The sequence below is a fragment of the Eurosta solidaginis genome, chromosome 3 (genome assembly GCF_040869045.1).
Source record: "Eurosta solidaginis isolate ZX-2024a chromosome 3, ASM4086904v1, whole genome shotgun sequence".
NCBI classification, from domain to species: Eukaryota; Metazoa; Arthropoda; class Insecta; order Diptera; family Tephritidae; genus Eurosta; species Eurosta solidaginis.
In genome coordinates this window covers 98,463,140-98,485,339 of record NC_090321.1, presented here as the reverse complement: position 1 = coordinate 98,485,339, position 22,200 = coordinate 98,463,140, and the positions used below count along the sequence as shown (strand labels likewise).

At 35.8% G+C, this 22,200-nt stretch overlaps 1 protein-coding gene across 1 annotated transcript; it reads right to left on the bottom strand.

Annotated features, from left to right (window-relative positions):
- Positions 1–6,440: 6,440 nt before the first annotated feature.
- LOC137246553 (uncharacterized) lies at positions 6,441–8,470 on the bottom strand. The gene is made up of 4 exons (XM_067777643.1): positions 8,379–8,470; positions 8,167–8,314; positions 7,957–8,087; positions 6,441–6,706 (listed from the first exon to the last, which is right to left on the bottom strand). Exons 2-4 carry the CDS (start codon positions 8,303–8,305, stop codon positions 6,668–6,670), a joined length of 309 nt encoding a protein of 102 aa, XP_067633744.1. The 5' UTR covers positions 8,306–8,314; positions 8,379–8,470; the 3' UTR covers positions 6,441–6,667.
- Positions 8,471–22,200: the final 13,730 nt, after the last annotated feature.

The following is a 22,200-nucleotide window of genomic DNA, read 5'->3' as shown; positions in this document are numbered from 1 at the left end:
ATGGACTAGCTGATGGTTCGATGACACCGCTGTCGTTCATTTCTTGAATGATTTGACTCACAACTTCCCGCTTCGCCAGTGGAACACTACGTGGAGCTTGACGGATCGGTCTCGCATCTCCAGTGTCAATTTGATGTTTCACAACGTTGGTGCGGCCTGGTTTAGAATCATCCTGGTCAAATATGTTCGCGTACTTTAGGAGCAGTTGTTTTGCCTTACTCTGATATGCTTCCTCTAGCCCCTGCATCCATGCCGTGATGTCATTTGAAAGATCAGTATTACTAGCTGAAACGTGTTCCTGGAGCTGTTCACAGTTAATAACCACTTCAGCCTCTTGGCATCTTCCCAAAATAGCTCCTTTAGTCAGTTTGAGTGGTGACTTGAACTCATTGAGTACTCTTACCGGAATACGTCCATCTTGTTTTGTCATAGCCAGGGTTTTTCCTACAAGTATGTTCAGTGCTGATTTATTTGCTGCTTCGACAACCCACAATTTGTTTGTCCCACAATCTCCATCTACCTTTGCCCAGATGACTGCTTCTGATTTTGGTGGTATTTGCTGACTCTCTTCCACCAGCACTCGTTTACTGCTGTAGCCTCTCTCGTAGCCGAAATTAAGTGGCACATCCATGTTCTTATATCGCATCGTCTTGCTTTGCATATCGATCTTGATGCCTTGGTTGATTAAGAAGTCCACTCCAATTATGATTTCATCAACAATACCTGCCACTATAAAATTGTGAAGTACCGTGACGTTCCCAATTGCTACTTCACATTCTACTTCTCCAATTACCTGGGTGTCCTCTCCCGTGGCTGTACGTAATCTTGCTCCAAGCAATGTCTTATCTTCTTGTTGACTAAATCCGCTCGAATGATGGAATGAGATGCACCCGTATCTACAGTCAGTAACCGTTCCTTTCCGTCCACATGTCCTCCAACAGTAAGATTGCTTGACCTTCTTCCAATTTGCGAGATAGAGATTATGGGGCATTCAATTGAGGGAGCCAGCTGTCGCCCCTTGCGGCTGACTCGCTTTAGTTTAACGATTGAGTGGATTTGGAGCTTTGCTCGTCTCCTTCAGCTCTGCGTTTACGGCCACCCACATTGTTGGAACTATTGGAATTGCTACTGCAATGACGTGCAATGTGACCTGGGTTACCGCACTTGAAACATTTCATAACTCCGGCATTTTTCTGTTGTGATCCCTTCAGAGCTTCCAAAATTGTATCTACCCACTCCGGCCTTTCTACTTCCACACGATGAGCTTTGTATGCTGGTTTACTCAATAATGACGCCGTTTCCTGGGTCAATGCATGGGATACCGTTTCAGAAAATGTTTGCTTTGGGTTCGCGTATGTGGCTCGCTTCGTTTCGACGTCCCGTATGCCATTTATAAAGCTCTGAATCTTCACTCTTTCCGTGTATTCCACGGGTGCATCCGCATTTGCAAGATGAGCCAATCTTTCAATGTCCGAAGCAAACTCCTGCAAAGTCTCGTTAGCTTTTTGGTAGCGGTTTTGCAATTCTATTTGAAATATCTGTTTCCTGTGTTCGCTTCCGTATCGCCGTTCTACAGCAGCCATCAATGCGTCATAACTGTTCCGTTCGTACTCTGGAATAGTCTGTAAGATTTCCGCGGCAGGCCCTTTCAGTGCCACGAACAGAGCTGCAACTTTATCTTCAGCATTCCATTGGTTCACTGCTGCGGTCTTCTCAAACTGTAGCTTAAAGACCTGAAAAGGAACAGAACCGTCAAAGGATGGTGTCTTTACCTTTGGATTACTCGTTGAAACTGCTGGGCGATTTAGTTGCAACTGCTCGATACGTCCTCTCAAAGCATCCACCTCGGCCTCGATTTTATCCTGTCGACCACTGAAGCCTTCATGAAACTGGTTTAGTTTTTCTTCCATATGCGCTTCCAGTTTAGATGATATACGGACTTCCTGCTCTTCTAGTTGTGTGGAGATCTGAGATGATATCTGTGCTGAAATTTGTGAAATACGCGTTTCTTGTGCTTCAATTTTCGATGTTATTTCTGACGACATTTCTGCAATACGTGTCTTCTGTTCTTCCATCATGGATGTTATATCTGTCTTTTGCGATTCCAGTTGAGAAGCCACTGTCGATGTTTGAGCAGATAATGCAGCCAAAATCATGTTCAAGTCTGTGCTCGTAACTGTCTGCGATGTTTCGTTTTTCTCTTCAATTTTTGTTACTTCCTCGCCATCAAGATGAAAGTCATACTCTTCCACATCAATTCCTTCCGCTTCCATTGCCTCTCGTAGCCGTGCCTGAAGTTCAAGTTTAACGCCGCTTGTATTCAATCCACGGCTCTCCAACTCCTTCTTTAGTTGCTGGATCTTCAATTCACTGAACTTTGCCATGTCCTTGTTGTCTTCTGGAATTTATTCAACAATTCCTCTTCTGACACCAATTGTAACGAATTTGCTGCAAATCCTCTTATTTGCAACCCTCTGCTAAGTTCGTATCGCTAAACTGTTGAATAAATAACTCCAATATGTAATAATGCAAAATGGCCTTTATTAAAGTACTTCACAATAACACTTGTACTTTGCAACGAATAGCTTACTTAATAACCAAACTGATTGACAGCTCAAATGAAGCTCTACTATTCAAAATAATACTGCTATAGCTCGCTAGATAACGCTTAATCCAAATCTCAAATCAAACTGAATTTCTTCTTACTCGCTGGCGCCGCTTTTATAGTTTACGCTGCATACTTCTAGGCTCTTCGATTTCCAGAACTTACTAGTTGTTTCGGCTACAAAATCGTCAGCCACAACTACGTGCACAAATTATTGCTCACTCTTGTCACAACTCAGATAAGATATATGCATGTGTTTGTGCATTGCCGCTCCGCTGCTCGTATACGTACATATGTGTAGACGCAATTATTTATTCGTTTATGTAGATACATAAAGATTGAATTATTGATGTGAATGTTTGTAGTTTACAGTCTCTCGCGCGCACATAGGCATATAAGTAAATGCATCTGTGTGTGACATCTCTCTGGGCTGCCTTATATATGTGTATACTTGATTTGATTATTAACGTAAATACTGCTTGGCATGGCCTTAGCATCGCCTTAGTGATGGGATAATTTAGTGATGCTAATATCCGTGACAATATAATGCATTCTATGGTCGACAAAGATAGACGGAGGGCCAACAGACACGCACATAAACACAAATTCAGCGCGTCACCAATCACCATCACCGCTAAAGAGGTTGAGGACGCCATTGGTCACGCTAAACCATCCAAAGCAGTGGGCCCAGACGGAATAGCCATGCCGATGCTTAAAAGCCTAGGGAAAGAGGGTTTCAAATATTTAGCGCATTTCTTCAACCTGTCTCTTTCCACCTTTGTCATATCCGAAAAATGGAAAATGGCCAAGTTGGTCCCGCTACTAAAGCCTGGGAAACCATCTAACATAAGAGAGTCGTATCGTCCGATATCTCTCCTATCGCCAGTAGCAAAGACGCTTGAAGCCATTTTGCTCCCCTACTTCCAAGCAAAATTTGCAGCTAGCCTGCCATCAGCATGGCTTCAGAAAACTCCATAGCACCACCACCGCGCTAAATGCCATCAGCACCCAGATAAACTGCGGTTTAAATCAAAACCCCCACCATAGAACAGTACTCGTAGCGCTAGGCCTATCAAAAGCTTTTGATATGGTCAGCCATGGCACTGCAAGACCTGGAAGGGTCTACTCTTCCCCCCTGTCTTAAAAGGTGGACCGCAAATTATCTGGGTGGTCGGCAGGCATCGGTGCAATTTAGAAACGAAACATCAAAACCAAGAAGAATTAAACAAGGGGTGCCACAATTAATTAAACAAGGGAGTCACTATCGTTTCATACGCCGATGAATGCACAATAATGGCCACAGGCCCAGGCCAACAGATCGATGAGCTATGCAATATAATAAAAGACTACCTCCCTGATCTCTCCAGTTTTTTCGCCTCGCGAAACCTGGCATTATCACCGACTAAACCTTCCGCGACCTTATTTACAACATGGACGTCCCAAATGTCGACCATTTTAAACATCCACGTCGATGGCACTACGCTACCGACTGTCCTACACCCCAAAATCTTGGGTGTGACGTTTGATCAGGATCTACATTTTGGTGAGCATTCAGCCGCAATTGTACTGAATATGCAAGGCCGTAATAAAATCCTCAAATCTCTTGCTAGCAGTACTTGGGGAAAAGACAAAGAAACACTTATAACCACTTACAAAGCAATTGGATAGCCAATTGCATGCTACGCGTCCCCTATATGGTCGGCAAGCCTAAAAACTACTCACTGCAAGAAGCTACAGGCCTGCTAAAATACTGCTTTTAGAACCGCAGCGGGCTGTCTTCTTATGTCCCCAGAACACCATCTACATAATGAGGCGAGAATACTACCCATGAGGGCGAGAAATGAGATGCTAACCAAATAGTTCCTGTTGAATACCTAGAAACCTGGGCATCCCAACAAACACTTGATTGATGAGCCAACACCGCCCAGGGCCTTAACGAGTTATCTCCGTAAGCATTTTGAGGAAATACGGCACCTGAGAACCCAGCCGTATGAAGCGAAAAAACACAAGCAGGTCCTTGGTGAACTCCACAAACAGGCGTCGGACCCTTATGTCGGGAATTGCCCGGTGAATCAAATACTCAAAGAAAAGTATCCAAAACTCGCGGAAGAGGAACGCATACTCCACAGGGAAGCGCTTGTCACTCTTGCTCAACTTCGTTCTGGATACTGTAACAGGTTAAACTCTTACCTATCCAGAATCAACCCCGACATACTAAATGTATGCCCAGCCTGCAATGTGTCCCCAAATGACACCAACCATCTCTTTAATTGTAATGTGGAACCAACGCCTCTAACTCCCGTTAGAGGATATTAATAACAATTTGTGATCGGTCGCGGCTGTTAGGTGGGGCGAAGGACTGCTACAACAACAACAACAACAATTACTGGAAAAGTGTAATATACCCCGCATACATTATCGAAATTTGCATGACTACCTAGTAGATTATTTACTTCAAATCCGTCAATAAATAGGTTGATTGGAATTACAATTTTGTTGTCAAAATTATCTATTTGTTTTTTTTGAAAGACTGAATTTACGTAATGTGTTATCTTTAATTCACATTTTAGCCTCTTTATGTTATCCAAAGTTTCTTCTGGAACATCAGGCAATTCAAAAAATTTTATTTGAAATTCAGTAGGCATTAAACGTCCTTTTATATTAGCAGGCCCTAATATTGGTCTATTATTTTTGTGTATTTCTATAATTTCGTCATTTACATTGAAAGCAATTGGTTTTTCAAAGCTTTTACTAATTGCTAGGGTTTTGAATAACTTGTATTCCGTGTCAATATTGGTAAAAGGATTAGAGCAAAAATCTAGGATTTTTTTGTTTTTATATGAAATTCTTCTGAAATGATTTTTAAAAATACTTGTTTTAAAGCGTCTGCAATAGTTAAATATATATTTTGTTTATTTTCTTGTATAAACAAGACATCTTTTCTACAAAAATTATCTTTTGCGTAACATTTCATTAAAATATCTTGACAAGCTTGTGTGATGAGACTTTCAAACTTTGAAAATACTTTATCCTTACATATAGTGATATCATTATCATCTTCACTACTATTAGTTGTGGTCTAGAAACAGATTACTGACTCATTACAGGAGTACATTTTTCTTTCAAAATTATTATTGGAATATTTATGTGTTACACTGGTGTCAATATGAGTTTTTAATAGCTCTGTATTGCTAACAATTTTAGTATTTTTGAATACTTTCAAATTCATATGCCTTTCTATGTGTACTTTAAATCTTTTTAAACTTGTATATTCTTTATTACAATTATTGTGTGTACATTTGTAAATATCTACTTCATATGACCTATGATGTAAATTGAAATGTGAGTATAAATCTCTCAAGTTTACAAAATCTTTATGGCATTTAAAACAAAACATTTTGGCCGAAATAAACTGAACAATGTTACTACATTTACATACAATGGCTTAAATTACGAATAAGATTATTTACACATGGTTTTTTTTATATCATAACAAGCCCATACTTGATGGGATTCATCTGGGTATTTCAAGGAAAATATTTGATAAATTTTAAAGCAAATGTCCAATGAAACTACAAACGAGCTAAATTTAAATTTGTGATAACCAAAGATCACGTAAAAATCTGTTAAATTTAAAAGACCAAGACCCACTACAATTATAAATGGCTGTACTGGCGATTTCGACTCTGTGGAATTTTTAGTACGCAATTCTATTTGGTGTTGTAAATCATTTATCGTTGCTATATGTAAAATGGAACTATTCACGGAGTTTTGTATGGTTGCTTTAGAATGCACTTTCAAATCTCCTTCTTTTATTATATACTGGTGTGTTGGTTTTAAAATAATGTGAAGTAGCATAAAATAAATGGGGTCTCTTGAATCTGAAGTAAAGATTAATTTAGACGGGTATTTCATTATAAATAGGAGATTATGGGACTTAATTATGTCGATCTCGCCTTTTGCAGATGTCAGTGGATTCCTGTAGTATTTGTCCTTTACGTTGTGCCCTAAGTAAGCACTAAGCTTTGGTAATGCTTCACACCACTTCGAAGTTAATATGAATTATTTTCCAGGGTAAAGTTCTTCAAAATCTTCTTCAATCTGAAAAAATATGTACATACATATGTGAGTTAGTATTGTGATGATTCTAATTTTTAACAAATGAAATTATCACAAACATTTACACTAGTTTACACGAAAAACAAGTCCTAAATTATTTTCTTAGACCTGAATTTAAATTGCTTAACAAGAAAAAATAATAAATATTTAATTTCGTTTTTAAAAATGACACATTAGCTCAAAATTTCCCAGCTTTGGCTTGCTAAGGCCTCTGTCCAAAACTGGTAAGACCTAAAAGACTAATAGATTAAACTGCAAACTAGTGTTATTACTACCAAATAAAGCTATCTTACAAATTTGTGTCCCATGGCTTGCTTATATAGGGGAAATTCGCCAACAACTGACTCAAGCGATACTGCGCGTTTTATAAAATGTTTGCGGTATGAATATGTGGCTTTCCACAATTCATAACAATCGTCCTCTTATCCAGCATAAAATTTGAGCATATTTACATAGTCCAAAATAGTTGAGCTAAAAACAGTTTGCTCTTCTTCTTTTTCGTTATAGTTGTCTTTTGGAATTGGGACGATGTTTCTTTTCCGGTGATGGTTGTGTAGCTTATTGTAAAAAATACCGCTTGAGCTAGTTCTATTATTTTTCGACTCAAATAGTAAACATCTTTACATTATGTTGGAAAAATTTCTATGATTTCGTCTGCAAGTTTTTCTATTTCGGTTAGTTTTAAAGTGGAATAGCTTGCTGTACCAGGCACATAAAAATTCTCAGAAATAATTTGTACGATTTTACGCCTGTTGTCTTCTGTCAAATATTTGTTGATATTAAATTGTTTTATTATTTCTTTGCCAATTTCTGATGACTGCAATATTTCTTTTGTGCCCTATATGTAGGTACATATAAACAGTTAAAAACTAAATATTAAACAGGAAGTTAACAACCACAATAAAATATCAATTGTTTCCAACAACTCCAATTTTAAACACGTAACTAAATAACAAATCTTAGAGATATAATTGGATGTGGAACAGCTTGATTCTGGCCACGGAAATGTGGATGTTGGTAGCGGCCATGATAAAGTGGATGATTGTGAATCATATATGGGAATGCTTATACCCTTTCATGGAAATAAAAGAATAAATTAAACGTGCATTAAATAAAGTTATATATATGTCGCCATAAGCGATAACCGACTAAGCCCTATACTTTAATGTAGAAGACAAGCGATCATTGCTTGTGACCACACACATATATATATATAGATATGCATTGCTCACTTGACTGGCTTTCCATTTGAATAATTTAGTTCTGAACTCCGAGCGTAGTGCGGTTTGTTCACGGTTTGGAAAAATTACGTTTACATCATCCTTGTCTATATATTTCAACTTATGAAATGTGTACCCGTACTCTTTTATATGAGCATATGATTAAAAAAAATTAATAAACAAAACTCATACCTATACATTCTTTTATATTTTTATATTTACCAATTAAATTTGTATAGCATGACATGCCCAAATTGTTTTGTTGAACAAAATTAAGCAGCTCATCATAGCTTGACATCTCCAGCTGTTCTGCGACTGTAGCGATACTTTCAAAAATGGCTTCTTCGTTAAGTTCCTCCATTTGTTCAACCTTTAAACATAAATTTGTTTAAAATAGAAACATTTTAAATTAAAATAAGACACTCCATACTTACTTTTCATATACACCAAAATCGTTTTACAACGGATATTCTAAGTTGGTGCGTAACTGACGCTTTAAAAAATTCCCCTTTGATGATGTTTCGCTGCATTAGAAATACATTGATGGAAAACATTAATAAAACTACGCAGAAACAATTATAATTATGCATGTACATTTTTTTAGCTGTTATTGTTGCAGCGTACATGCATATGAACTTAGTTTCGCAGCAAAGATACATACATACATACATATCTATGCACTTGCATATCACTTTTTATTTGCAACAAAACTTAATATTATTCACCTTTTCTGTGTTGTTGCAATTCCTGCAGGCAATTTTTTATTTTTTATTTTTGCACCAACCGATCACGGCAACAAACGACAAATAATTAACCCCGAACAACTATCGAGTCACTTATATATATATATATGCTGTACAAAAAAGTTTCAGATTTAGGATAAAACTTTCAACCGTTCATTTGAGACTGTCGGTTCCGCTAGTACATACATGTCATGCGAACAACAAAATATGATTACCAATATTTCATTTGATTAAAAGTTTTATGATTATCATAGAACCTTTCAACAGATTTATAGTCCTTCCGATTTCAAATAAAAGGTAAACAGCACTTCAAATTAGCTTTGTGGTTCATATGAAATAAGCAAATCCTAAACAAGTTAACAAAAGAAACATAATGGAAGTTCTTTTTTCATTAAACAAACTAAACACATTTAAGTAATTACATTGAATTCTTTCATTCCTTTACATTGAAGATAATGGTCATTGCGCTATAAGGCCGTTTTTGGCAACTCGTTTATTCTCTTGTTTCATTTTTATTTGTTTCTATCCGCAGTGGATGGTAATAAACTAAAAATGTCAAATAGTCGCAAATAGCTGAAAAACACAACATGGTAGTACAAGAAAAAAATTACACGGCAGGACAACACGCCAAAACCATTGTACACGCATACAACGTACAGAAAAGTGCTCACTATTGGCGGCCAACCTATGTATATATATGGGGTATTCCATCCCATTTCGACCAATTTTGACCCGACCCCTTTAGAATTGGCTGAAAGTTTTTCTTCTTTTTCTAGCTTACGAAAGACGTTTTTCAGAATTTTTTCAAATTTTTTCATCCAACTCAAAAAAAGTTATGAATTTTAAAAAAAACACCGTTTTTGTTTTCAAAATGCTATAACTTTTTCAAAAATTGACCGTTTGGGATCTTTTTTTTTAAATTTGTTTTTAAATGTACTTTTCGGAAAAATACAAAAAAATATTTTAAAGTTTTTTTTTTAATTTTTCAGTTTTTCGAGATTTTTCGAATTTCCCCAGTTTTTTTTTTTTCTCATAAAAAACTTCAATCAATTCTGCAATCATCCCCACTAATCCCGGAGTGGGCCGATTTTTTTTATATTTTTTTTATTTAATTGAAAAAAAATTTTTCAAAAATAAATTTTTTTTTATCAATTTTATTTATATAACAAAAAAATGTAAGAAAATGATTTTTAATTATTCTTTTCTATAATATTATGGTAATCTATGATTAAAATAACCAGGATTAATGACTGACACAGTAAACATGTAAGTTTTCTAAAAATTACCATAATATATAAAGAAAAGAATACTTAAAAATCATTTTCTTACATTTTTTGTTATATAAATAAAATTGATAAAAAAAAATTTTTATTTTTGAAATTTTTTTTTTCAAATAAATAATAAAAAAGGCGAAACGTTTGTGTTTTAATTTGGACCTTGAGCCAGCAAAAAACATATATTAGAATATAAAGGTCGCTAAATCATCAATTATAAAAAAAAAAATATAAAAAAAAAAATCGGCCCACTCCGGGATTAGTGGGGATGATTGCAGAATTGATTGAAGTTTTTTATGAGAAAAAAAAAATGGCGAAATTCGAAAAATCTCGAAAAATTGAAAAATTAAAAAAAATTTTTTTAAATTTTTTTGTATTTTTTCCGATAAGTACATTTAAAAAACAATTAAAAAAAAAAAGATCCCAAACGGTCAATTTTTGAAAAAGTTATAGCATTTTGAAAACAAAAACGGTGTTTTTTTTTAAATTCATAACTTTTTTTGAGTTGGATGAAAAAATTTTAAAAAATTCTGAAAAACGTCTTTCGTAAGCTAGAAAAAGAAGAAAAGCTTTCAGCCAATTCTAAAGGGGTCGGGATCAAAATTGGTCGAAATGGGATGGAATACCCCATATGTACTCGTGCATACACACATTTGGCCAACCAAATGGGTAAATTACCTGACCAGGTGTAGCCGCAGTTCACGTCATTTTGCGAATTTTTTCTTTGCATTTTCGTTTATTTTTCCCCTCAGCATACAAATTGTGCTCATGCGGAATTTTTTTTTTTTTTTTTGAATTGCTGATGACCAAGATCTTTGGACCGAAGAATGCGGTGTCCTTACGGCCTTAGAGTCATCGAATAATTTAAATCACAGCTTTTTATGATTGCAAGCTTTCGGATGAGCTCTCCGAAGACGTCATCCAAGTCATGCATCCCTACTTTACCCACTCGACAAGAGTAGATTGTTGGCCGGAACCTTTTCTTTCATTCGCACAATATGACCACTGTAGTCATTTGTTTTAATTTACTGGACTATGTTGATGTCATCCCTAAATCTTCTTCGGTGCTAGAAGTCGCCAACGTTTAGACGTTCATTAATCGTTCATGAAATGTTTACCTCAAGTACCACAAGATCCTCTCATCTTATGTTGTCGGTGACTTGTAGAGCTTCATTTTCTTTTGCTGACAAGGGACTTTCCTTTTCAATTGCCTATTTCTTCTTCTTCTTTCTTTCCGTAACTCCTATTGGAGCATAGGGCCTCGACAACCGATTTGAATCTTAGTCTATTTGGTGCTATCCTCGTGACATCATTCCACGTGTAACCTACATCTTCCAATTTTATTATATTATATAAATTATATTGTCTGGAGGCTTCCTAATCGAGTGTCCACTCCACGACCAATTGCGTTTTTCAATTTCTGTGGCTGCTTTTGTTTTGCCTTTAGTTCAAGCTTATTGAGCCCAAACCTAGATGAACTCATTCGGCCAGATTTTCTTTATACTCAAAACCATCTAGAGGCTCCGCCATCTTGCTCAAAGTAACTTTGATAACCCCAAAACGAGTCGCTTATAAACCGGTATATTTTAAACTGTGTAAAACATAGCAAATCAAGGCTTCGCTGGACACGTGGTGTTGGTGAACTTTGGTGGATGCATCCACTGCATTGGGATAAATATTACATTTATTGAAAATTTGGTTTCCGGACTACTCCGGTTTAAAGCGTCAGCTATTTCTAGGAAGAAGTTGTTGCCGTGCTTTATTGGGGACGGACAAAGTCGTCTCTACTAGCATTGTAGACTAAAATATATTAAGAAAAACAAGTAAGGACGGGACTGTCTTCGGCTGTGCCGAAGACTTCATACCTTTCATGAATGGGGCTGAACAATAATCATATCTCGTTCGTAATCTCCAAATAATCGGATGTATAAGATAAGAAATATATAGTGAACAGATGTACATACCTAAACGATTTTTAAGATAAATATAAAATCAAAAATAGGTAGGTACTTTGTGTGAGGATGCAAAGTTTAATGTTTTTTTGTGGTCTGCGTGTAAAAACTATAACTACGAATCACGTATTTCAACAATATATGACGTTAACGTAACTATTTGATGAAATTTGATAAATTTTGAAGCTTCTAGCCGTAAAAAGGGGCAAAAATTACAGTTTATATGGGGTATATAATATATATACCACCGACCTCTATGATTTTTTCAGACAACAATATATGCTATATACGTAAGCATTTGGTGAAATTTGAAGCCTCTAGCTCTTAAAATAGGGTAGTAATTACGAAAATTTTCTTATCTGAACAATCGGTTGTGGGGGATATATACTATATATACGACCGATTTCATCAATTTTTTCAGACAACAATATGTACAATATACGAAAGTATATGGTGAAGTTTGAAGCTTCAATCTGTTAAATTGGGGAAGATATGACAAAAATCCTCTTTTTCTGAAAAATCGGTTGTATGGAGGATATATGCTATAGTGGTCCGATCCGGCCGGTTCCGACAAATGTCTAATCGGACACCCAAATTCACCCGCTCAACAAATTTTATCAAAATATCTCAAAAATTTGGGGACTAGTTTGCATACAAACATACAGACGGACAGACGGACAAGGCTAAATCAACTCAGCTCTTCGGTATACCTAATGGTGGGTCCATCTATTTTCCTTTTAGGACTTACAATTTTGGGTTTCGTGACGAAATTAATGTACCATTTCATTTTCATGAAAGGTATAAAAATAATAATAGCTACTCAAAATTGTATTAATATAACAACGTTTATTGCCAACAAAAAAACTTATTAATGGATCATTATAATTATCAACCAACGCAATCAATCAAAATTTTTAAATTTTTTGTGGTAGGTATTGTACTCCCGTTGGTCCTAGAAAAATGCACAATTTTTAGATCCCCGCTTACCGGAAATGAACTTTGATATTATTTCGACCCGTGCGCCAACTAGCTCTCTTATTGGATTGTTTCGTTCTACTGAACTATGTGTGAGATTTCACGATTTTAGCTCAATGGGAAGTTTCTAGAAACTTGATCGGAAGTTTTCCCCGTCTGAGAAAAAAACTCCAAATTACTCGCCGCGGCCGCTACTTATCGAAGCTTTCCCCTTTGTAATGTATTGTCATCGGGCTCGTAACTCCGTGTGAGGTATTAGGTTTGAAGCCTGTTGTGAAGTAAAATGTTTCTAAATATCTAGATCCCTTGGCCACCTAGATGAAATTTTTATACTTTTGTTGCATTTTCCAGGTGTCCTGAATCAAGTGTAAGGTTTGAAGTATACATACTTTGGGAAAATAAACGGAGACGGCTGGCGACCTAGCCAACTTAAAAAAAAAATCGATATATAAGTTGTGAAAAATGAAAAAAAACGCGAGAGTTCATTATCAAAGATAGATAAAATAATTAAAATTCATAGGTGTATTGACCTTAGCACGAAAAATACAAACTAGGTAAAATTTTGGAAAATGTGCGTCACACTGCCCACATTTAGAAGAATAAAGTTTAAAAGTTTTGCAAGCCGTAAATTAAAAGCTTTGAAGATTTGGCTTGTCCTTCGTGTTTTATACACACCTTGGTAAATTAACAAAATCGGTTGGCTATCACGCCCGCTTTAAAAAAAAGGTGTTTTCAAAGTCTAATGGCAACAAAAACCTAAACTAACTTATTTATATCGATATTTCTCCTTAGAAGTTATATGATGTAGCAATGTACGAAAGTTTATAAATAAATAAAAAAAAAATTAAAATTTTTCAATAAAGGCGTGGCCTGCATTATTAGAAGGAAATTTAGAAGTTTTGAAAGCCGTAAATCAGAAGCAGTTAGTATCATTCTGAATTTGTGCAGAGTGATTTTTTTAGTACTATATTTGAGTTTGTGGAAAGTTCATTGACAATCACGCCATTTTTTTTAAGTTGCTTAAAGGGTAAACAATTACAAAGAGGGTTCCAACCAACTATTGTTTTTATAATAAAAGTAAAAAAAAAAAACAGTTACTTTTCTATTAGAAAAAATTGTTGGTACAAAGTTGGAATAAATACTTGACTTTATTTTTTCAGTCTGATAAATAATATTAAAAAATATTGTTGGTATAAAGTTTCAGTAAATACTTGATATATTTAACTCAAAAAAAATAAACACCTGTTAAAATCGTTCCAATATACTTGTTAAAAGTTTTTGAGGAGACTAAGGCCGAGCTACTCTTCCAATTTGAGTTGTTTTATTTTTTATTTTTTCTAGAAATTTATTCCGATTCCTAACGGCATCCGCAAGGCAGATGAATTTTCAATGACAAGGTTTTCAAGCACAAATATATTGCGAGAGCTTGACAACAACTGTCGTATAGAAATTGCTATTGCCGGCATTTGAACCCGGGAAACTGAAGTTAGAAAAGTCGAATTTGTTTTAGTAGTTGCATTATTGCTGTTAAGCTTTTTAAAGGTAAAATTTTATCGCAACGTTTTTGCTTCGTTGGACATTTTTATACTCAGTTGAGCAGAGCTCACAGAGTATATTAACTTTGATTGGATAACGGTTGGTTGTACAGGAATAAAGGAAGCGAGATAGATATAGACTTCCATATATCAAAATCATCAGGATCGAAAAAAAATTTGATTGAGCCATGTCCGTCCGTCCGTCCGTCCGTCCGTCCGTTAACACGATAACTTGAGTAAATTTTGAGGTATCTTGATGAAATTTGGTATGTAGGTTCCTGAACACTCATCTCAGATCTCTATTTAAAATGAACAATATCGGACTATAACCACGCCCACTTTTTCGATATCGAAAATTTCGAAAAACCGAAAAAATGCGATAATTCATTACCAAAGACGGATAAAGCGATGAAACTTGGTAGGTGAGTTGAACTTATGACGCAGAATAGAAAAATAGGAAAATTTTGGACAATGAGCGTGACACCGCCCACTTTTAAAAGAAGGTAATTTAAAAATTTGCAAGCTGTAATTTGGCAGTCGTTGAAGATATCATGATGAAATTTGGCAATAACTTTACTCCTATTACTATATGAATGCTTAATACAAATTAGCAAAATCGGAGAACGACCACGCCCACTCTTAAAAAAAAATTTTTTTTTAAGTCAAATTTTAACAAAAAACTTAATATCTTTACAGTATATAAGTAAATTATGTCAACATTCAACTCCAGTAATGATATGGTGCAACAAAAAGCAAAAATAAAAGAAAATTTCAAATTGAGCGTGGCTCCGCCCTTTTTCATTTAATTTGTCTAGAATACTTTTAATGCCATTAGTCGAACAAAAATTTACCAATCCTTGTGAAATTTGGTATTGTTTAGATTCTGGGACGATAACTTTTTTCTGTGAAAAAGGGCGAAATCGGTTGAAGCCACGCCCAGTTTTTATACACAGTCGACCGTCTGTCCTTCCGCTTGGCAGTTAACACGATAACTTGAGCAAAAATCGATATATCTTTACTAAACTCAGTTCACGTACTTATCTGACTCACTTTGTATTGGTATAAAAAATGGCCGAAATCCGACTATGACCACGCCCACTTTTTCGGTATCGAAAATTACCAAAAACGAAAAAACGCAAAATATAACTTTAGGAAAAAACTTTGTAAAATAGGTGTGACACCTACCATATTAAGTAGAATGAAATGAAAAAGTTCTGCAGGGCGAAATAAAAAACCCTTGAAATCTTGGCAGGAATACTGTTCTTGGTATTATATATATAAATAAATTAACGGTATCCAACAGATTATGTTCTGGGTCACCCTGGTCCACATTTTGGTCGATATCTGGAAAACGCCTTCACATATACAACTACCACCACTCCCTTTTGAAAGCCCCATTAATACCTTTAATTTGATACCCATATCGTACAAACACATTCTAGAGTCACCCCTGGTCCACCTTTATGGCGATATATCGAAAAGGCGTCCACCTATAGAACTAAGCCCCACGCCCTTTTGAAATACTCATTAACACCTTTCGTTTGATACCCATATTGTACAAACGCATTCTAGAGTCACCCCTGGTCCACCTTTATGGCGACATCTCGAAAAGGCGTGCACCTATAGAACTTAGGCCCACTCCCTTTTAAAATGCTAATTAACCCCTTTCATTTGATACCCATATCGTACAAAAAAATTCTAGGGTCACCCCTGGTCTGCCTTTATGGCGATATCTCGAAACGGCGTCCACCTATGGAACTAAGGATCACTCCCTTTTAAAATACTCATTAACACCTTTCATTTGATACCCATATCGTACAAAAAAATTCTAGAGTCAACCCTGATCTACCTTTATGGCGATATCCCTAAATGGCGTCCACCCATACTGTACAAACGCATTCTAGAGTCACCCCTGGTCCACCTTTATGGCGATATCTCTAAAAGGCGTCCACCTATAGAACTAAATCCCACGCTCTTTTGAAATACTCATTAACACTTTTCGTTTGATACCCATATTGTACAAACGCATTCTAGAGTCACCCCTGGTCCACCTTTATGGCTATATCTCGAAAAGGCGTCCACCTATAGAACTAAGGCCCACTCCCTTTTAAAATGTTCATTAACCCCTTTCATTTGATATCCATATCGTACAAACAAATTCTAGGGTCACCCCTGGTCCACCTTTATGGCGATATCTCGAAACGGCGTCCACCTATGGAACTGAAGATCACTCCACTTTAAAATACTCATTAACACCTTTCATTTGATACCCATATCGTACAAAAAAATTCTAGAGTCAACCCTGATCTTCCTTTATGGCGATATCCCTAAATGGCGTCCACCTATAGAACTATGGCTCACTCCCTCATAAAATACTCTTTAATACCTTTCATTTGATACACATGTTATACAAATACATTCCAGGGTTACCCTCGGGTCATTTTCCTACTTGGTTATTTTCCCTTATGTGTCTCCATAGCTCTCAACTGAGTATGTAATGTTCGGTTACACCCAAACTTAACCTTCCTTACTTGTTTTATTATGTAAAACCAAATATCATAGAAAGCGGCATAAATGAGGGGTTCCAAACCAAAACGCAATAAGTGCACCCTTATTTTTCATACTCTGTGTGCAAAGCACACATATATTAAATATGTTAACATAACGATTGATCGTAACTGTATAAATGAATCGAGATATATATAGAGTTCCACATTTCAAAATGATCAGGATGAAAGAAGGAATTGATTTAGCCGTGACGGTCCGTCTGTTCGTCCGTCTATCTGTGCACATGATAACTTGAGTAAATTTAAGATATCTTATTGAAATTTGGTAAAAACTTCGATACATATGTTAGGCTTAGAACAAGAAATATTTTTTTAGTAAAAATGGCCTATATTAAATTTCAACATTCTAGCTGTATAAATTACTAAATAATCAAGTTTTTGGTGTTTTCCAAAATGTTATGTACATAAAAAGTAGCAGTGGTTATCATCACATTTCGCTCATTTTAAATACCGATGGGAGATGAGTGCCATATAACCCATACACCGAATTTCAATAAGCTATCTGAATTTTTACTCAAGTTATCGGGATCACAGACAGATGGACGGGCATAGCTAAATCAATTCCTTTTTTCATCCTGAGCATTTTGATATATGGATGTCTAACTTTATCTCGATTCGTTTATGCCGTTATGATCAACCGTTATGTTACCAAAATTCATAATATTGAAACATATCGAAAGCTTCAAGTTTTAGGCATGTTTCCTTAAAATGCAGATGTGCAAATAAATATGTAAAATAAACAGCAGCGTAAATCCAACATCGGTTACAGCCGAACTTAGATTCTTCACTTTTTTTAAAATATGCGTCAGTATTATAAGAAAAGTAATTTATCTGAAATGAACTGTACAATTGAAACTCACGCTGAGTATTTAACTTCACTTTCTAAAATCTATGTCATGATCTTTATGAGAAGTGTAAAACAGACAGTTTAAAATGCAATAATTTCATACAATTTAAAATTTTTTTGAGTTGAAAAATTTTTTATATTTATTTAAATGTTGATAGGTTGTGGGATGTAGGAATAATCCTTAAGGATGATTTAAGGAGTACTTTAATAGTATTTAAAGGAAATACGAGTACATCATAACTGATCCTCATAGATATTAAAAAAGTCACAGTCCGAACTTCGACGACGCTTCAATTATTGGGAATGAAGAGAAATGGAAGAAGAGATACACATTAGAAATGTTACATATCGTTAACACATCTTCAGACATACGAATTAACTACAAAAGAGATATTGATAGTACTGCACAGTCATACACACACTTGTTAATAAAAAATAAACAGTATAATACTCCACGTCAGACGGTGCAAGCGTGAAAATAAATGTATATAATTAGTTTTTAAAAAGAAAAAAATATTGTTAGTTGTGATATATTGTTTCATTATTATTCATGTTGTTTTTTATTGTTAATAGTTGTCCTGAGGATGAATACCAATCCAAATATATTGGTTATACAAGAACTTCTTGTGTTTTTAATACATCTAACCTCGAGTCAGCTTAATTCACAGATATCTCTCTTTACTTTAAATCTAGTAGTTCGATAAAGGCGATTTTTTGTCTGTATGTGTGTTCTTTCACAACTGATATAGTACCATTAATATCATTTGAAAATGTGCCTCCATTTAAGGCTAGGTATTTTTTCTTATTTATCTAGGAACTTTTTATGAGTCACTTGTTGAGTTTTGGTTTAAAACTCCAAACATATAATTCGAAGGGCGCTAGCTGCATTTACTAAACCTTAATTTTTTCTCATTCCTCGTAAAATTTTCATACAAACAAGCCAGAGTTTCCTTGCATTGAAAGCTTCTGAATTTTAATTGAAATTTTGTGGACTTCAAATGAAACTTTCCAAACTACCATTGTAATTTTCTTAACTACAATTAAAAATTGTGTGCTACAGTCATAGTTTTCTGAACTCCGAAGAAGCTCCTCAACCTAAATTTTAATTTTCTGATCTTCAATCACAAAATCTGAACTTCAATTGCAACTTTCTGAGCTTTAATTGCAACTTTCTAAACTGCTACTGAACAAGTGAGGGTGTCTAAGTTCGGGTGTAGCCGAACATTATATACTCAGCGTGTGCTTAAATTGTACAGTTCATTTCAGATAAATTACTTTTCTACATAACACGCGGCACCGCCCATTTAAAAAAAATGTCTCCCAATTTCCTCTTACAATGGAACTTGGACGTGAAATATCATTGATGCAATATTATTTTTCGCTAAGATATTGCTTATTATTCTAGTCTACGACCCTTTTAAGCTTTTTTCTATATAAAATTAGGCGTGTTCTTTAACGGATTTCGTTAATTTTTCTTCGAAGCACTCTTTATAGTAGAGGCAAACTCTGCTGAATTTTGTTATGATATTTTCAACGGTTTTTGATCTATGATTAATAATATGGATACAATTGATTTTATCACAAGTAGGCTGTGCCACGCCCATTTCTAAAAGTGTATTTATCAAGAATTTCAAATCAGTCCACACATCAAATTTCAATATTTTAGATGTATTTTTTACTAAATAATCGGGTTTTTGTGTTTTCCAAAATGTTATATATATATAAAGTGTGCGTGGTTTTCATTCGACTTAACCAATTTCCAACACCAATCTATTCTGAGTCAGATAAGCCCTTATACCAAATTTGGTGACGATATCTCAATATTTGTTCCAGTTATCGTGTTAACGGACGGACAGACGGACGGACATGGCTTAATAATTTTTTTTTTCGATACTGATGATTTTGATATATAGAAGTCTATACCTATATCGATTCCTTTATACCTGTACAACCAACCGTAATGTTACCAAAGTTAATATACTCTGTGTGCAAAGCACGCTGAGTGTAAAAACGTATGGTACTGACTTTTAGTACGATAGTTTTGCGCTGGCGCGGGGGCAAATGTGTTCCCTGTAGGCTAAGTAGACTCAATTAATATTTTATTAAGCTTGACATAAAGAATGTTTTTGTCACTCCATTTTACATAATTTGCACAAACTTTCAAATAACTAATATTCCAGCTTGTTCTTTCGGAACCCCGTCATTTTCGGCACTTAAATAAGTACGGGGTTCATTGACCGCAGACACTTACATGCACAACTACTACTACCAAATATTCGCTGCAATCTATGAGTGTACTGGCCAATTAATTATGGCCACATTGACCGTTTCCTGAGTTTTGTCACAGTTGTCAAACCCGCGATCTTATTTATATAATTTTATAAGTAATAAGTATAAGGGTGGCCATGCATGCAAGTAAATAAAATCATACGTATATATAAAGCGGTCTGAATATAAAATATATACAAATATAGAGTCCGCAAACACTTTCTTATCTACACATATACCTATGTACATTAGGCATATGACTTAAAATTTTTTTTGGGAAAAAATATATACACATGGCATCATGAAAGATGTTAATGAGAATTTTAAAAGGCGTGGGCTTAGTTCTATAGGTGGACGCCTTTTCGAGATATCGCCATAACGGTGGATCAGGGTTGACTCTAGAATTTATTTGTACGATATGGATATCAAATGAAAGGTGTTAATGAGTATTTTAAAAGGGAGTGGTGGTAGTTGTATATGTGAAGGCGTTTTCCAGATACGGGTATCAAACTAAAGGTGTTAATGAGTCTTTTAAAAAGGGAGTGGGCCTTAGTTCTATAGGTGGTCGCCTTTTCGAGATATCGCCATAAAGGTGGACCAGGGGTGTCTCTAGAATATGAATGAAAGGTGTTAATGAGTATTTTAAAAGGGAGTGGGCCTTAGTTCAATAGGTGGTCGCCCTTTCGAGATATCGCCATAAAGGTGCACCAGGGGTGACTCTAGAATATGTTTGTACGATATGGGTATCAAATTAAAGGTATTAATGAGGGTTTTAAAAGGGAGTGGTGGTAGTTGTATATGTGAAGGCGTTTGCCAGATAAGGGTATCAAATGAAAGGTGTTAATGAGTCTTTTTAAAAGGGAGTGGGTCTTAATTCTATAGGTGGTCACCCTTTCGAGATATCGCTATAAAGGTGGACCAGGGGTGAATCTAGAATATGTGTGTACGATATGGGTATCAAATTAAAGGTATTAATGAGGGTTTTAAAAGGTAGTGGTGGTAGTTGTATATGTGAAGGCGTTTTCCAGATATCGACCAAAATGTGGACCAGGGTGACCCAGAACATCATCTGTCGGGTACCGCTAATTTATTTATATATGTAATACCACGAGCAGTATTCATGCCAAGATTTCAAGGGTTTTTTTTTTTCGCCCTGCAGAACTTTTTCATTATCTTTTACTTAATATGGTAGTTGTCACACCCATTTTACAAAGTTTTTTTCTAAAGTTATATTTTGCGTCCATAAAACAATCCAATTACCATGTTTCATCCTTTTTTTGTATTTGGTATAGAATTATGGCATTTTTTTCATTATTCGTAATTTTCGAAATCGAAAAAGTGGGCGTGATCATAGTCGGATTTCGGCCATTTTTTATACCAATACAAAGTGAGTTCAGATAACTTATCATGTTATCGTGTTAACGGACGAGCGGTAGGACAGACGGTAGACTGTGTATAAAAACTGGGCGTGGATCCAACCGATTTGGCCCTTTTTCACAGAAATAAGTTATCGACCTAGAATCTAAGCCCCTACCAAATTTCACAAGGCTTGCTATATAACCGTGCAAGTAATATTTTCACCGCCGCTGAGCGGGTTGTGCGCTGGGCTTGGGACCCGCCACGTAAAACCATACTCCAATGAAATATAACAACAAGCGTCAGATAAATACACTTTCTATTGATGACGACCATGGCAAACGTTTGAAGGACAATGAATTGAGGGCATGCACCTGGAACGTCCGCTCCCTGAATGGGATTGGTGCAGATGCCCGGCTGGTTGATGTCCTCGTCAAAGCAAAATCTGACATCACCGCCATCCAAGAAATGCGTTGGACGAAGCAAGTATGAAAGAAGATCAAAAATTGTGACATCTATTGGAGTGGTCATACGAATAAGCGCAGTTTCGGCGTCGGATTCGTGGTGGGAGAGAGATTTTGTCGCCAAGTGCTGGCGTTCACGCCTGTGGACGAGCGTCTCGCCGCTATCCGAATAAAAGCAAATTTTTTTAACATATCATTAATCTGCGCCCATGCGCCGACAGAGGAGAAAGACGATGAGGTGAAAGACACTTTTTATTAACAATTAGAACGCACGT

Bases quoted from the DNA above. Each gene is read 5' to 3' on its own strand.
- LOC137246553 (XM_067777643.1), bottom strand. From the start codon at position 8,305: ATGGAGGAACTTAACGAAGAAGCCATTTTTGAAAGTATCGCTACAGTC. The intron at 8,088-8,166 runs GTAAATATAAAA...CTCATATAAAAG, and splicing joins ATGCTATACAAATTTAATTG to AGTACGGGTACACATTTCAT. The intron at 6,707-7,956 runs GTGAGCAATGCA...ATATTTTTTCAG, and splicing joins TCAAATGGAAAGCCAGTCAA to ATTGAAGAAGATTTTGAAGA.